The 18,434-nt window shown below is 35.0% G+C and overlaps 1 protein-coding gene across 5 annotated transcripts in view; it reads left to right on the top strand.

The window, feature by feature from the left end:
* Positions 1 to 605: 605 nt before the first annotated feature.
* The window catches only part of LOC141544668 (uncharacterized), a 136,130-nt gene continuing 118,301 nt past the window's right edge, over positions 606 to 18,434 (top strand). For 4 of the 5 annotated variants that reach the window (XR_012482752.1, XM_074271070.1, XM_074271072.1 and 1 more), the window contains exons 1-4: positions 2,209 to 2,585; positions 6,481 to 6,595; positions 6,769 to 6,942; positions 8,531 to 8,637. Coding sequence is in view for 4 of the 5 variants with exons in the window: in XM_074271070.1 (XP_074127171.1) it covers positions 2,359 to 2,585; positions 6,481 to 6,595; positions 6,769 to 6,942; positions 8,531 to 8,637 (623 nt within the window). In the remaining variant the exon portion in view is untranslated. Of the gene's footprint in view, positions 2,586 to 6,480; positions 6,596 to 6,768; positions 6,943 to 8,530; positions 8,638 to 18,434 lie in introns of all 5 variants that reach the window. The other variant, XM_074271071.1, reaches the window with a different exon arrangement.

The raw sequence follows: 18,434 nt of genomic DNA, 5'->3' as shown, positions 1-18,434 counted from the left end.
TTCATGTACACTGGCCTTCTCCCCAATAAGAAGCATAAGTATTTTCAAATAATTATATAATTCATGACCAATTTTTTTTGTCCACAACATATACACAGTACAATACATTTACCATAATGGAGTCTGTTACTTGTTCAATGGGGCTTCCAACTATCCAAGCCATTGTCCAAATCTATTCAAAGTATAGCATAGTGCTAAATGCTAGAAAATGTTATAGAACATCATATGCAATTTCTAAATGGAAGTATTGAAGTTCTACTGGATATCATCAAGTAGGCACAAACCCTAGAATAAGTCTATCCCTTGAATAGATACTGACCAGCCATTTCACAAGTAAAATCAACAACTTGACTACAGGATTTACAAACTGGATCACAAATAATCCCTACTGAGACCAAAAGAGCTACAGGATGAGCTAATATTTTGGTTTTTGGAAAGGAGGAGAGGGGAAAAGGGAGAGGAAGGGAAGAGGGGCAAAGGAGAGGGAACGGGGCTCTAGGAGTAGGAAAAAGAGAAGAAAGGAGGGGGAAGAGAAAGGGGAGAGGAAAAGGGGAAAGAAAGGGAAAAAGAAAAGGGAGGGGGAAGGGACCAGGGGACAAAGGATTCGAGATGAGGAGGAACTAAAGGGGAAGACCAGAAGTAAAATGAGAACAATCAAGGGGAGCAGTGGGGACGGGGTGGGGGAGGTCATTAGGATGGGTATGCATAATTTCCGTATTCTCAGATTCAGTGATCCTGGAGCTGAAAGAACAAATCAATGTGGGTGGTGGTGCAGAAGATACATTTCACATAGTGAATGGAACCTAAAGAGGCGGCAGGGAAAAGCAGCAAGGGGGAAAGGCCAAGACTAGTTAAATAATAAACTGCATTGTTTCCCTTTGCAGAAATGTCTTTATGGTTTGGGGGTTGAATGTAAATCAGTAAAACAACATACTGCTAGCTTCTACTCCACACTATATGTGACTTAAAAACAAAGAAGGCTTTGAAGATCTGTCCTAATGGAAGCTTGCAACAGTATGATATAAACTAATATAAAGTGACCCGTGCCTGATATTTGAAAATAGTCATATCTTCCCTTACTCTTCTCTTTCTTATCCGTATCTCTTGTTCCTTCCTGAATGAATTCATCATTGTCTCTCCTAGAATGAAACATACTTAAAAACACAAAAATCTTTCAACTAAAAGTGTTATATATTTTGTCAATAAACCACTGAATCCCTCCTCCTGCCCCCTCCATTAATAACAGCATCAATAAAGTAATTAGAATTCTGTAGAGAGTGGGCTTGAACCCAGGACTGCCAGGTTGAGACCGGCTGTCGGGCTGGCTGTCCCTTACAAATTCTTCCCTGACACATTTGAAGATGGGAAAGTAACGGGAAAGGAAGAGTCAGAAGAGCATTTACACTTCATTTGTCCATCCCGGCCCCTAGGGTCCCTTCCAGGCTGGGCTGTAAGCTGTTCAGCTTCACAGAACTGTTAAACGGCTGTAAGAGACTTGAGAAATTATCGAGTAGAATCTCTTCATTTTACAGAAGTAACCCAATCTCGGAGAGGAAGGCCATCATTAAGAAAATAAGCAACAGAGCGGGTCCCGAGATTCTAACGGGAGACCTGGAGCTCACCCATCCTCGTGATCTGGAGCTTTGCACTCCTCGCGCTGAGAGCCAACGGACCCGGCCCCCGTGCCCTCACCACTGCGTGACTTGACAGTTTATCCTCGCATCCGCGTGAGCAGAGAACCTGATAAAAGCCGGTGCAGAAAGCCCGCACAGTTCACTTTCCCTCCTGCCGTTGACAGGGTTGCAGTCGGCTCTGAATCGATGATTAATGCTATGGGGCTCACAGGTTTCTAAACCTCTGGCCTCGGATTATTGACATTTCCCCTTTAATTCTCCCTTTAATTTCCCCTTTAATTCTTCCTTTAATTTATCCCTTTAATTTTTCCCTTTAATTCCCCCTTTAATTTCTCCCTTTAATAATCCCTTTAATTTCTCCCTTTAATTCTCCCTTTAATTTCTCCCTTAATTTATCCCTTTAATTTCTCCCTTTAATTCTCCCTTTAATTTCTCCCTTTAATTTTTCCCTTTAACTCCCCCTTTAATTTCTCCCTTTAATTCTCCCTTTAATTTCTCCCTTTAATTCTCCCTTTAATTTATCCCTTTAATTTTTCCCTTTAATTCTCCCTTTAATTTCTCCCTTTAATTCTCCCTTTAATTTCTCCCTTTAATATCTCCCTTTAATTTCCCCTTTAATTCTCCCTTTAATTTCCCCTTTAAGTCCCCCTCCGAGCAGGCTGAAGGGCCCGAGAGAGGACTCCCCCATGAGTTCTACCTCCCTGCCCTGAAGCCTGCCTCCAGGATGAAGAAGATTTTCAATTTCGGCAAGAAGGGGCAATCTTCATCTAGCCGCTTCAACCTGCCGAGTTTCTTTGGCTCCCAACCGGTTTACCGCACCCAAGGATACCTGATCCAGAGCAAGGACCTCGGAAAGATCCATAAAGCTGCCTTGCGCGGGGATGTGGTGAAGGTGCAGCAGCTGTTGCTGCTCGGAAAAAACACCGTAAATGAACTGGATAAAATGAAGCGGTAAGTGCAAAGGGTGGGGGGCGGGGGAGAGAACAGGCTGACATTCCCTCCCCCCATCCGTCCACTTGAGCCCGTGTCCCCCTCCCCCCATTAACCCTGGAGAAATCAAACCCCCTCCGCACCTGGGGCAGGGGCAGGGTCAGTCTTTGCCTTGTAGAGATTGGATTGGAAGTCCCAAAACCTGGCTTCACATCCTAGCCTGTCCATTTTTAATGACTTGGAAACTCCTTCCTTTTACTTTTAACCAGGGTTCAACTAATTATTTCTTAATCAACAGCTATGTGAGAGTAAATACTATTCCCTCCTGCTGAATTGCTGACATTTCAAAAACGACTGTGTGAGACTATCCATGAGGATATTTGGGGGATTTTCTTGGGAAAGTTAGTGGAATGGTTTGCCTTTTCCTTCTTCAGCTCATTTTGACAGATGAGGAAATTGAGGCAAACATGGTTAAGTAACCTGACCAGGATCACACAATGGTAAGTATGTGATATCAGATTTGAACTCAGGCACCCATTGTACCACTTAGCTGTCCCAGCTGTTGTAATATGGATATGTGAAGAGTAAAAGTTTCAAGGCAGAAAATTAATCGCTGCTCTTAAGAACTAATATGTATACACACACACACACACACACACACACACACACACACACACATACACACAAGACTCCTGTTTTGTAAAATAGTTTTAGATTTGGCAATTTGGCACAAGTAGGCCATCTTCATTTGTTTTTTGTTTTTTGTTTTTTGTTTTTTTTCATTAATTTCTGTGAAATTCTTGACCTTTTATTTTTCCAGATGAACTTTATTATTTTTTCTTGATCAGTGAAATAATTTCTTGGGAATTTGATTGGTATAGCACTACATAAGTAGATTAATTTAGGTAATATTGTCATTTTATTATATTTGCTCAGCCTTCCCAAGAGCACTTGCTATTTTTTCCAGTTGTTATTTATTGACTTTATTTCTGTAGAAAGTGTTTTGCAACTGTGTTCATATAGTTCCTGACTTACCTTGGCAGGTAGATTCCCAAATAGTTTATATTGTCAACATGTATTTTAAATGGAACTTCTCTTTATATCTCTTCCTACTGGACTTTGTTGGTAATATATAAAAATACTGATGATTTATGTGGATTTATTTTGTATCCTGCAACTTGGATAAAATTATGCATTGTTTCTAGAAGTCTTTTAATTGATTCTCTGTAGTGTTCTCTTAAGTATTCCATCATATTTTTTTAGTTTTTTAGTTGATTCTCTATAGACTTCTCTTAAATATTCTATCATATATTTCAGTATGTCAAATTCCACAACCTTCAATCCTTTAAAATGGAAGCTGCTAGATCCTGGGTAATTCTAATTGTGACTCCTTTGTATTTAAATTGTTTCTTTCTGACTGCTGGCAATATTTTTCCTTGGTCTAATAATTCTAAATTTTAGCCACATTATTCTTTGGTTTTCATTTTGGGGTCTCTTTCAGGAAGTGCTCAGTAAAATTTTAAATGGCTATTTTTACTTTCTGATTCTAGGTCATCAGGGAAGTTTGCCTTGATGACTTCCTGAAGGATGATGTCGAGGCTCTTTTTTTTTCGTAGTTTTCAGGAAGTACAATAATCCTTAAATTGTCCCTCCTAGATCTATTTTCCAGGTCATGTTTTTCCAAGGAGGTATTTTACATTTTCTAACTTTTTTGTTTTCGTTTCACTGGACTGATTCTTGTTGGCATTTATTTCCATTTGCTCAGTTCTGATTTTTAGTTACCTTTTAAAATTCTTTTTGTATTTGTCCACTTTAATTTTAAATGAGTTGTTTGGTTCTATGGGTTTTTTCCATTTCACAAATTTTGTTTTTTCAGGAGTTATTTCCTTTTTCCACTTGCTATTTAGCTCTTACCATTTCACAAATTTTGTTTTTTCAGGAGTTATTTCCTTTTTCCACTTGCTATTTAGCTCTTTTTTCTGCCAAATCTTTCCCAGGAATATTATCCTTTTACCCTGTCTCCTTTAATTTTGCTTATCCCTTTTCTGAACAAAAATGTGGACCTTTACATTGGATAAGCAAGGGGGACACCTAGATTGAGAGATAAAATTAGGAGTGTAAACTGAATTAACCAATCTCAAATGTTTTTAAGGTTACCTTGATAATGTCAATAATAAAAGGCTTCATCTCATCTCCACCTTTTCTAATTTAACTTTTAAAATTAACAGTTTATTTTTAAGAGATGCAAAAGCCTTGTTTTATTGTTTTTGTTTTATTTAATTACTAATTTAACTAGTCATTAGAACCAAATACTCAGAATGACTTGAATTCATATTCAGTCGCATATACTTTCTAATTAATGGGACCTGAGAAAATTTGTTTCTCAGTTTCCTCAAGTATGAAATGAGAATAATACCCACTTCCCAGGGTTCTTACAAAGATCAAATGAAGTAATATTTCTAAAGTGCTGAGCACAGTGTCTTGGACATAATAGATGCTAGTTTTTCTCCTTATCAAACTACATCTAAGCATGTCAACCATTGCAGTTGAGAGGATAGGGGAGACAGAAATATCTTCCACTTTACCTATCTTAGACACTCTGGAAGAAGGCATAAGGAAAAGGAAAAAGGAGTCCTCAAAAACAAGAAAAATTACAACATACATGTATGAATATTTATATACACATTCATTACTTCTGAAATATATGATTTTGTTGTGAATATTTCCTCTACCAATACATAACATAACCTCTTTACAACTTGATGTTATCAGCTATGGGCAGCAAGGTTTTCATTGAATAGAATGCTGGGTTTGGAATCGAGAAGACTCCATCTTTGTGAATGTGAATTCAAGTCTAGCCTCAGATACTAGCTGTGAGTCTCTTTGCAAGTCACTCAATCTTGTTTACCAGTTTCCTCATCTGTTAAATGAGCTGGAGAAGGAAATGGCAAACTGCTCCAATATCTTTATCAAGAAAACTCAACATGAGGTGACAGTCAAACAGGACTGAAATAACTACACCACAAAGATTGAAATACACTATGAATAAAAAATTCATCCTTCGTTGACCAAACTGATGATATCTTTATGACATTAGTTAGGTTGGTCAATGGGCAGCAGATATACCAAGTGCTCACTGTAAACCTTCCCAGCATGGTAGAACTTCCAAAACTTTTACTCTTCTGGAATAGCCTGTAGCAATATAGAGCCACTTCAACTGTACACTGCTGCATTTCAGTAAGCATTAGTTGAGAATGCACACATATGTGCCCATGTGATTGTAGAAAGATACAATATGCAAATATGTAAGGGCCTTTTTCTGAGGCAGTTGCTTTACTAAAAAATGTGTAGTTGTAGATGGATATTCTTATTGGGAAAAGTAATTAGTTATTAAAAGTTATTAGACTTGACCACCAGGCAGGGTGAAGCCCTGTAATCTGTTACAGGGAGGCTAAGGCTGGCAGATGTCTTGACTCATGAGTTCTGGGTTGCAGTGGGCCATGCCATAAGAACTCCATTTGACATCAGCATGGTTAATCCCAACAAGGGACCAGCAAATTTCTTCAGGAGAGGTGAAGCAGCTAAGGTCAGAAATTGAGCAAAGTTCCCATGCTAATCTCTGGTGAAATCTAAATTTACCTACTGGATATATTCTACTCCCACTTGCCAGCGATTTTGTCTATCATATCAACAATGAGAGTTAATTCATATTTTGTATTTAGGTGACAAGAGTGGTCATTTATTTTGGAGGTGATTTACAGTTTAGGCATAATAACAGTGCATGTTATATTAAAATATAAATATATATATATATATATATATATATATATATATATATATATATATTTATATAAAACAATGGTAAAATTTTTATTGTTGTAGTATATTAACAAACATTACTCTCTCATTTCTGTAGAACACCTCTTCACCTGGCTTGTGCTAATGGATATCCAGATGTTGTATCTCTCTTAATAGAGAGAAAATGTGAACTCGACTTGTTAGATAATGACAACAAAACACCTTTAATGAAGGTATGCATTAGTTAAACATGCTTTTCCATGAAATGCATTTTGATTTCTTTGATTAAGAAAATTAATAGTAAATAAGTTACTAAGTTTGCTAACAATTAAATATCACTAATGATGCTTGAATATATTAAATTTTATATCATATTATTATTTCTTTATACATATTATACTGACAGGCAATAGAGTGTCAAAGGGAAGAATGTGCAACAATCCTGCTGGAACATGGTGCAGACCCTAATCTTAGGGATAGCCACAGCAACACTCTACTTCACTATATTGCCTCTGGTGGGAACAAATTCATGGCAGAAAAACTGATTGAACACAAAATTGATATTGATGCAAAAAACAAGGTAGAAGCAAACCTCTTGTATAATAAAGTAAATTATCAGCTAAAAAATCAAATAATGTCCATTTCACATATTTTATAATTCATTTATTCATGAAAGCATTTCTTTAATGGAAATAAATTAAAATCATTCTGTAGTCAAAATCCATCAGCCTTCAGAATTTTCTGATGCAGGATGGAGGGATGACGAAGGGGAGGAGTGGGCATGACACTGGAAGAGATTTCTTAAAACATTCATTCACATTCACATTCATTCCTAAGAAGGAAATACCCTCTACTACTGATTTAGACCAGCAATTGCTCTGTATTTTAAGCATGGATTCTTCAGCTGGGGTCCATTAATTTTAAAAGGACTATAATAAGTTTATAGTTATTTCAATGTAATTGTTTTGTTTTAGTTTTCTACATATTTTAGGCATTATTCTGGAAAAGGGGTCCATGACACAAAAAAGTTAAGAAACCCTGCGTTACTTACTGCAGTACTGCAGGTCACCCAGTCAATATATACTTGCCAGCATCAGGCCCTGAATCTAGGTCTTATTGACTTTAAAGCTTGCTAGCTAGCTATTTAATCACATCTGTCTCTCCAGAATCTTCTTTGCACAAAATATTAGGTCTGCTCTCCAGAATTCAATAGTTCCATCAGATATTGTGGAATTATACATTTAATTTTTTACTATTCTACATTTTATTTTTCTATTCTATTCTACATTTAAATTTTTACAATATGAATTTCACATGAAGAAATGTCACAATTTTTAGGAAAACTTTTTGAAATTTGTTCCTATTAGGTATAAAACTAGAGACAGAATTTTCACAGGAACAAATTTTTTTTAAATACATGCTTCTTTATCCTAATTATTACACATTTAAATAATTTTCTCTCTAGAATTACTGAATGACTCCTGATTTTTTGGAGCAAAGGCTTAATTTGTAGTCATTACCACTTGAGAGAAAAAAAAAACAAAAAAACAAAGAACATATTAGGAAGGTTGGTAAGAAATGGAAAAGTCTAGATGAATGACTTTCTCCTGGGTTTAACCCTCTCAAGACAATATTTTTTTTAGTTTGTTTTGATGGTGGTTGTGGACATGGTGGTTGTTTTGAGAAGAATGGGTAAAGATAACTAGTCACCTTTAAACTCAGCCAGGATATAGCTTTATTTTAGTAGAGTTCTGAGGGGAAAAGTTTGGCTGCATTTGGACAATTGATTATGAAATGAAAATGGCAAGAAAGGAAGACACCCATGGAATAATACAAAATGGTCTCTAACAAATTCTGGATTTCTGTCTTATTACATAATTACTAGCTAGAAGGAATCCCAGAGACACCTAGTTTCATTATGTCATTTTTAATATAAGTAAACTTAGGGCCCAGAGAGGTGATATAAATTGCTTAATGATCACATAGGAATTAACTAATAGACAACAGGATTAATGCTGTGGTCTTTTAACTCCAATGTTCCATTGTGCCATACTTCCTTTCCATATCATCATCACATTTACAAGATGTTCACAAAATATCATAAAGTGCATTAAAGTAAATATAAAATGCTTGCTTATTATAATGGTATCTTTATTTTGACTTTGCAGGAAGGTCGTACACCACTTATGCTGGCAATTTCAGCAAGAAACATTGAGTTGGCAGATTTTCTCTTAAAGAATGGAGCAAATGTGAATGCCATGGATGACTCTAAAAGGTACAGCTTAAATTAATTACGTTAAATTAAACCTTAAAATTTTTAATAAAGCAACCTTTCTAGAGGAGTAAGATTAAATCATGGAATTTATATCATGGAACACTTAGTGAATGAGATTGAATATCATTAGAAAGGGGTGAAAAATGTCAACAAACATCAGCTATAAAAATAAAAATGCTTATTGATTCTGCAAGAAAGAAACCTCTTCACGTGAGCATATAAACTACTGTTTATTGGTAATTACTATTTGCAGTTTTCTTTATTGATTTGAAATTATTTAAGATTATTCCATAGAAGTTTTGAACTCTCGTGATTTAGTTGATTCTCTTGATGAAATAATCTTAATGTCACCCATGAGGATTGTAGCATTTAATTTCTGCTCCTTCTTCTTTCAATTTCTCTTAAGAATATTCACATTGACAAATGTAAATAAATAAAAGCATGATATGGTGAAATACTTTGATGGACCCCTTGATCTTATTGTCAATACTCATGATGCTGTTTCTTATTTTGATCCTTCCATCCAATCTCCTCTCACAGGACTTTTGTCGTTCTTCATAAAAAATCCAGGAAACACACTGATTCATTCCCTTGGTTCTTTTAATACTTGAGTACCAGTGCAAGCTTTTATTTTATTTTCAATACAATCTTAGCACACCTTTTTTCTGTTCATTTATGTCTTGACAATACTTACTATACATCAAAGTCATTATTGCCTGCACCTACTTATATTCACTGTACATATATGTCCATGGCTCTTTGGGATTATCTACAATTTTGATTCTTCTGAGATCATGTATTTGGGTTTGGAACTTTGAAACATTTACTGTGGCCAAAAATCATTCCTGAAAGAATATTGATGTTTATAAAATTAGTTTTTGAGACAGCATAATCATTAAAAGTACTGTGTAATTTTTTTTAAATGAGATCCGATTAGCTCTTTTCTTTTGAAGCCACTGCATTGTTGTTCTTCAATGGCCATGCAGGCTTTGTTGTATGCATGTATTTCTATACATACAAATAAACCAACTAGATAGAGTGACCCATTAAACTACACAGAATCTAGTTTGATCAGTTCTGACAGACATGACTGTTTTCAATAGTAAGGTGATTCAGGCCAGTTCCAATGGTTTTGTGATGGAGAGAATTATATACACCCAGTGAGAGGACTATGGGAACTGGGTATCGATCACAACATGGTATTTTCCTTTTTGTTGTTGTTTGCTTGCTTTTTTCCTTCTTTTTCATTTTTTTTTTTGATATGATTTTTTGTACAGCATGATAATTGTGGAAATATGTATAGAAGAATTGCACATGTTTGATATATATTGGATTACTTACTGACTGGGGAGGGGGTGAGGAGAAGGGAGAGAGAAAAAAATTTAGAACACAAGGTTTTGCAAGGGGAAAACTATGCATATGTTTTGTAAGTAAAAAACTTAAAAATAAAATAAATTTAATTAAAAACAAAAAGTTTTGAGTCCCTACTCACAGTTCGCATTAAAAAAAGCATATGTGACATTATGCAAAATAAAAGGATTGTGGACAAAGAAATTCCATCATTTAAAAAAAAAAAAAAAACAGCAGCAGCAGCAACCTTTCAAAAGAGAAGTAGGATTGGAGGAAAGGAGAAAGAAAGGAGCAGAGAAGAAAATGAGAAAGAGAGGAGAGAATACTTCATTCTTTACTCAGATATAATCAAATCAGTTTCTTTTAAGTCCTTCAGAATAGACATTGATCATCGTACTACTGAGAATAGCAAAATAATGCACATACCACAATTGAAATAGCCATCTCCCAATTGATGGGCATCTTGATTTCCAATATCTTGCCCTGAGAAGAGAGTTCCTACCAATATTTTTGTGCATATACATCCTTTTACTTTTTAAAAATTCTCTTTTAGTATTCATAATTAGTAGTCAAATTATTAAGTCAAATGATATGCACTGATTTATTGCTCTTTGTATACAGATTTTATCTTCTGATCATTTATCATTTGGAGCATAACTTTTTAATAAATTTGACTCAGTTTTTTCTGTTTGAGAAATAAGGTGTTATCAGGTGAAACTTACTTCAAAATTCTATTTACAATTACTGTTGCTAACTATATTTTCTCAGATTCTATTCCCTCTCTCCTTTCACACTGACCCTCCACAAAAGTGTTTTGCTACTGACCATATCTTCACCAAATATGCCCTCTAATTTTATCACCATCTCCCTTTCCTGTTTCCTATTCCCCTCCTAATTTTTCTGAGTTAGATTTCTGTACTTCTATTGAGTATGCATGTTTTTTCTTCTTTGAGCCAATTCTAATAAAATGAAAGTTGACTCTCATCCTTTCCTCCCCTACTTCCCATTCACTGTAAAAGCTCATTCTTGCCTCTTTTTTGACAGATAATTTACATTATTTCCTCTTCTCCCTTTCTCTTTTTCTCAATACATTCCCCCCTTAACCACCTAATTTCATTAATTTTTTAAAAAATATCATCCCTTTATATTCAATTTATAGCTGGGCCCTCTGTCTATATATGCTCCTTCTGTCATAATGAGAAAATTCTAATGAGTTATAAGTGTCATCCTCTATGTAAACAGATAAACCCTTATGATATCACTTTCCTGATTACCTCCTTATGCTTCTCCAGAGTCTGGTATTGAAAATCTGATTTTCCATTCAGCTATGATCATATCATCATAAGTGTCTGAAAATCCTCTATTTCATTTGATGCCTGTCTTTTCCTCTGAAGGATTATACTCAGTTTTCTGCATAAGTGATTCTTATTTGTAATGCTATCTCCATAGTTTTCCAGAATACCATAGTTCTAGCCCTTATCTTTCAAATAAAGAATCTGCTAAATCTTGTGTTATCTTTTCTTTTTTTAAATGGACTCTTTGTTTTAATTCACTCATTTAGGCACCTGCCATTACTAGCAAAAATTTCCAACATACACTATTCTTACTAACTTAGGGGAAACAACTTTCTGCTGTGCTTTATATATTTTTTTTTTCATTCAAATTGGTTTACAAAATATGCTGTATTTTTGTACTGTCCAATAAAAGGTAGATGATTTAAAACAGATCCTATAGAAATGACATGTTATCAGTAATTTACAATTTAAAAAAATCCAGCCACAAAAATAAAGTCAAAGCTAAAAACAAGATTTTGCTACGAATCAGTGCTTCTATCACCCTTCTGAAAGAAAAGTTATTTTTAATGTGATGTAAAGGCAACATTGAAGATTTTTCTTTAAATTAACCACCTAATTTATCCCTAAAATTACAAAGAATCAAAGTCCCTTTACAGATCAAGTGCAGTAAACTAGATGTTCTTTCAGCACAAAGCAGCACTGGAAGTAACAGTTGTAGATGGAGTGGATTAGTTTTTCAGGGGCTGCTCCAAGATTAACATACATATATCAGATGTTATTCATCCAAGATCACAGACACAAATACAAATTGGATGTGAAGGAAACATGTTTCACACTTAGAGCTGACAATGTCCACTGTCTTTGCATCTTTCTGTATTGGATGACTTTTTAAAAACAATTTTTAAGTCAGGTCATGTCAAGCAGGCTGCTTTTGCCAGTTGCCAATGGTAATCTTGTGTTATCTTAACTGTAATTTCACTATAACTGAATTGTTTCTTCCTGTATGCTTGTAATATTTTCTCCTTGACCTGGGAGTTGCAGAATTTGACTATAATAATACATGAGTTTTCATTTGGGGATCTCTTTCAGAAGGTGATTGGCCAATTCTTTCAATTTGTATTTTATACTCTGGTTCTAGAATATCAGTTCAGTTTTCCTTGATCATTTCTTGAAATAAGATGTCTAGGCTTTATTTCAATTATGACTTCATATACTGTAATAATTCTTAAATTTTCTCTCGTGGACTGATTTTCCAGGTCAGTTTTTTTTTTCATTTTTTTTGTTTTGATTTATTGTATCTGGATTTCTCATAATGCTTCCATTTACTGAATTACAATTTTTAAGGAAATATTTCCTAAAGTGAAATTTTGTACCTTTTTTCTCAATTGGAAAATATTCCTTTTTAAGTTATTCTCATTAGCTTTTCGATTTTCCTTTTGCACCATTCTCAATTCTTTTGCTAATTTTTTTCTTCTCTTTCTGTTATTTAATTTTTAAAAATTCCTTTTGAGCTCTTCCATGACCTGGGATCTATTTCATTTTTTCTTGGAGGCTTGTAATATAGGTTCTTATAATCTTCTTCTGAGTATGTGTTTTGATGTTCCCTATCACCATATTATCTTTTATGGGTCAGAAACTTTTTTGCTATCTGCCCATTTTCCTAGCTTATTATTTGGCTTTTAAGTCTTTGTTAAAATAGAATTCTTTTTTCCCAGGGTAAAGGGTGCACTGTCCCAGGTTTCACTATTTGCCTTCCATGGTTGTGTTGGAGGTTTCACAGCTAACTTGCTGATCCTTTGGCTTTAGAACCAGGATAGAGTAGCCAACACTACTGTATTTTGGATAAGAGCCTCCCACAATATTCCCTGTGCATGGGGCCTCTCCATCCTGGAGCTCCGTGCATGGCATTGGTGCTGATTCACACACACACTCCCTATATCCCTCTGCTAATTAAGTCCTTCCAAAATATCTTCTGCTGGAAATGGGTTGTACTCCAAATATTTGTGGGTTCTGTCACTCCTAAACCTGTTCAGAGCCTTAATCTGATGTTGATTCCAAGGAAAGCCAGGAAGAGCTCAGGCACAGATCTGTCTACTGTCTGCCACCTTGTCTCCATCTTCTATAATTTCCTTTGTCTTCTCTTTTGATTAGATCTAGTTTTGCTTCTGCTTGATTTGAGATCAGGATATCTATGAATGCGTTTTTTCCCCTTTCAACTGGAATACATTATATTCTGTTCCAGCTTTTTCCCTTTACTATGTATTTATTTCTCTGCTTCAAAGGTGTTTCTTGTTAACAACATATTGTAAGATTCTGGTTATGAGCTTTAATTGTGTAGGGGAGTTCATTGAATTCACATTCACAGTGAAGGTTACTAACTTTTTTTCTGCCGTTCTATTTTTCCAGGTTTTATTTTTTTCTCTTTTCATCCTTTTCCTCCTCAAAAGTGTTTTGCTTCTAATCTTCAAACTGCCCTCCCTTTTGTCAACTTCCTCCCCTTTTCTTATCCCTTTCTCTTATTTCTTTCTGCCCTCCCTTCTATAACCCTTCTGCTTTCCTCCTACTTCTCAGTAGAATAAGAAAAACTTCTATACCACACTAAATAGGTATGTTATTCCCTCTTCAAGCCAAATCCTGTGAGTTTAAAGATGCTTGTCTCCCTCCCTGCTTTTTTTTCTTTTTCATGTGATGTGTTTTATCCTATTTTTACTCTTTCCTCTTTCCCCAGTACAATTTCTTTTTCACTTCCAATTATTTTTTATATCATGACATTAAGGTTAACTTAATCTACTTAAGTATGCCTCTTCTAACTATCTTGAGAAAGAATTATATGCATCATCTCCCATATAAAGATTCAAACATTTAACCTTTAAAATGTAGGTGTTTTTCTCTTCAATTTACCTTTTTATGCTTGTCTTGAATCTTTTATTTGAAGATAGAATTTTCTGTCCAGTTCTGGTGGTTTTTTCAGAAATTATTGAAAATCCTCTATTTTATTGGATTTTCATCTTTTCCCAAAAAAATGATAATGCTTAATTTTGTGGGGTTGTTTCTTGGTGTAGTCCATAATTCTTTACCTTCCAGAATACAATACTCCAGACACTCCAGTGCTTTAATGTGGCGTGGAATAGACCATGCTTTCTTTCTGGTACTTTTTGCAGTATTTTCTATTTGATCTGATAATTCTGGAAATTACCTATAATATTCCTTTCAGTTTTCATTTTGTGGGTCTCTTTTTGGAGATAATCAGTGGATTTTTTTAATGAATATCTTACTCTCTGGTTCTAGGATGTAAGAGCAGTTTTCCTCAATGAGAATTTAAAAAGTATGTTGAAATGAAAAATTGAAAGTAGTATCCAGATTCTTTTTTTCAGCATAGCTTTCAGGTAGTCCAATAAATTTTACATTGACTCTTCTGGATCTTTTTTTTTTCAATGAGCATTTTTACATTTTCTTCTATTTTTATTTTTTGAACTTTGTTTGATTCTTAGTATCCCATTGATTCAATCAATTCCATTTGAACAATTCTAATTTTAGTGACTTATTTTCTTCACTTAGCTTTGTTACCTGCCTTTGCATTTGACTAGTTGTACTTTTAAAGAAATTGTTCAATGAATTTTTTTTCCATTTCAACCAAATTTATTGTTTAAAGAATTTTATTTTTTAAATTATCTTCTTCAGTAGCTTTTTTTCCATTTCTCCAATCTTATTGTTTAAGAAGTTATTTTCTTCAGTCAGATTTTGTGCTTTTCCAACCTTTTGAAGTTCCTCCCCCCCCAAAAAACGAAAAAACGATTATTCTCCTGCATAGCTTTACCCTATTTTTTCTTTTATCTCTCTTTCAAGATCCTTTTCAAACTCTTTCTAGAGAGCTTTTTTGATGTTGAGATCATGAGATCCATTCAAATCCCACTTTGAGGTTTCCCCTGAAGTCATGTTGCCTTTGCTGTCTGCTTGCGATTCTCTATTCTGATCTTCCCTATCTCCAAAGTAGCTTTTTATGGTCAGAGCTCTTTTTGCCTATTTGCTTCTTTAAAAAAATTTGACCTCTGCTTATAGGGCATAGGGGGAAATTGTCCCAATCTTCTTTGGCAGGGTACGAGAACCTCTTACTGATAGTTCAGGGGCCAGAGTTGCTGCAAGTTTTCCCACTTACTGGGTGGCCTGACTAAGTTCCACCTGTTATACTGATTTTTGGGGGCTTACAAATTTTTTTATACTTGTACTGAAGGTTTCACATCTGTTCTGCTGATCACTGGTCTTCTGAACCCAGAATAAGTAGCCAACACTGCTATATTTTTGCTAAGAGCCTCCCTTTATATTCCTTGCCTATAGTGGGCCATTTTCCCTCCACCCAACTGAGCCAGACCTTTCCTAAAATCCTTCCAAGATGGCTTGAGTTGGAAAATTATTACTGTGAATGTTTCTGGGTTCTGTTACTCCAGATTCCATTCAGAAGCTTGATTTAGCATTGATTCTGAGGATTTGTTCTTATACTTTAGGATTAGATTCTTTAGTTTTCAATTAATTTTCATTTCTTTTTTTCCCACTGCCCTTTGTTGAATTTAATCATATGTCATTAAGAGAATGAAAAGAATAGATGTAATATTTTGAATGACTTCTAGGAATTGAGCTAGAGGAATAAGCAGCAAATCAGTGTAGCTACCATATTCACCTCCAAACAAATATAAAATCATTTCCAAAACAAATTTGGGCACAGTAGAATCATGAAAAAGACAGAGAGAAATAATCTGTGACCCCAAGGAACTTGAAAAGTTAGCAGAAAATTAGCAGGTAAAAGGGGAGGAAGCCACCAACAAACTCCACCTCTGTAGCCCTTGGTAAAAACTGAGCACTAGTATGGTGGAGTAGGCAAATACCAACAGTTGTATGGTCAGAATGGTCAGGGGAACAGGGAGACTAGTTCTGAGAATTGTCACATCCTTCACTCTAGCCCCTAACAAACTGGTAATCTCCAGAGGCCCCAGGAAAATAAGTAGAGCCTGAACCTTCATGTACCTATGCAAACAGGCAGCTGCCAGTGACTGGATCACCATGTCCTTCAGTGTATTCAGGGTGAATGCAGAAACATTCAGTACACACCAGATGCCACCACTAATCATCTAACTCAGTAGCAAGTAAGCTGCTAGACCCTGAGGGCCTCCAGCAGTTCCAAAGGATAAGCAAAAAAAAAAAAAAATTAAAGATAATTATGTAAAACAATTAGATTAAGTAGATGAAGACACAAAGTCATAAGAAGGCAACAATGTCAAAACATCTATGGGCAAAAAAAAACCCCAACGAAAAGTTCTTTTCTTTTCCCAATTTTTCTTTTATGATTTTTGTAAGCTCCTTTCAGAACTCTCCTAAAAGTTCTTTCTGGGCCTGCAAACACTCCTTTTTCTTTATGGATGGGGTGGGGTGGCTGACACTAAGGGAGGCTTGTTACAGGTAACTTGCTACTGAACCAATGTCCTAATGTTTGTGCCTGCCCTCTTTTAAGGCTGTTTCTGCATTTTTCCATAGATATACTGAAGCAGTGTTAGTCTGACTATAGTGGCTGCTTGTTTGCTTAGGTACCTATATGTCTGGGGTCTGCTTATTTGCCCAGAGTTACAGAAGTCTGTCCTCTGGAGGTTACCTGTTTATTTGGGGCTATGATAAAGCATGTGGCAGTTCTCAGAGCCGAAGTTTGTCTATTCCCCTGACTATGCTGAAGTACATGGGTGATGCTGGTGTTGGCTTTTGCTTCCTTCTCTGAGCCGACACTCAGAATCTACTGCTGGTTTTCTGAGATGCTTCCTGTCTGGACTGCATGTCCCTTTTATTAAAATGAGACCTTTCCTTCCAATCTTCCAAGGTTCTTAAGGCTCATAGATTGTTTCATTCCATCCTTTTCATGGTTCTGCTTTTACAGCACTTTTATTGGGGAGCTATTTTATGTTGTTTGGAGGTAAATGTGAAAGAGTTAAAGTGATTTACTATTTAGTCCACAATTTTGAATGCTGAACTGAATAGTTAACTAAAAAAAAAAAAAAAAAAAAAAAAAAAACAACAACAACAAAAAAAAAAAACCCTAACCTTTTTAGACATGTGATATTAACTACTGATACCAGAGTTTAGGATTCCATCAATATATTTCAATAAATGACTTTTTAAAATCTATGACTTTTCCAGTGAAGATTCGCCTTACATGAATTGAACCTTTAATAGAATTGGCAGTTTATCACTTATCACTAAATAGTCAAGGGATAGCAAATCTTCCCATTATATCATTTCAATACTAGCTTAGGTAAAAAGCCCATGCATCAGTATGCAATATGCTCAGTATTTCAGAATATTTATATTTTTATCAATATGGATATTCCTTCCACTTGTTCAGCTTTTAAACACTCTTTAATCTTTTTTTTTTTTTTTTTTTTTTTTTTTTTTTTTGGCAATTGGGTCTAAATGACTTGCCCAGGGTCATGCAGCAAAGAAATGTTAAGTGTTAAGATTTGAACTTAGGTCCTCCTGACTTCAGGGTTGGTTCACTGCACCATGTAGCTGCCCCTTATCACTGTTAATCCTAATAAAATGCCTTTGTGACTTCATAGTCTTTCTCAAATCAACTATCTTCTGGTGATTAATTCTTCTTAATTTACAAAAGTTTGTCCTAAAACATGAAAGTTCATTGCTGTATTCGTGCTCAAAAAGTTTCAGAAAGACATAAAATAGCTTATTCTGGTTTTGCTTTAGACAAGCAGTGGTCACCTCTACATTATGATGGAACACTGGAGTAAGAATTCATTGGAGTGGCTAAGATTATTTCTAATTATTTTCAAAGGGCTTCCACTTTACTTTTAAGGCTAGTAAACAAGCTGAATTAGCTTAATGGTTTCATACAAGGAATACTGTGGGGTTTTTTCTCTTTTTTTTTTAACATTATGATTAATTTCACAATCCCCACTAAAATTGAAAGAAGACAAAAAAAAGTTGTCTTTTCCATCTTTTTGTCTGGTTTTTATTAATATTTGTAATTCTGCATTCGAACCATCATAGTACTGCTCTCCCAACATACATGTGCTCATGATGCACATATATATATATATATATATATATATGTATATATATATATATATATATATATATATATATATATATATACATATA

The sequence above is a fragment of the Sminthopsis crassicaudata genome, chromosome 5 (assembly GCF_048593235.1).
Source record: "Sminthopsis crassicaudata isolate SCR6 chromosome 5, ASM4859323v1, whole genome shotgun sequence".
NCBI lineage: Eukaryota > Metazoa > Chordata > Mammalia > Dasyuromorphia > Dasyuridae > Sminthopsis > Sminthopsis crassicaudata.
This window is presented reverse-complemented; position numbering and strand designations above follow the sequence as displayed.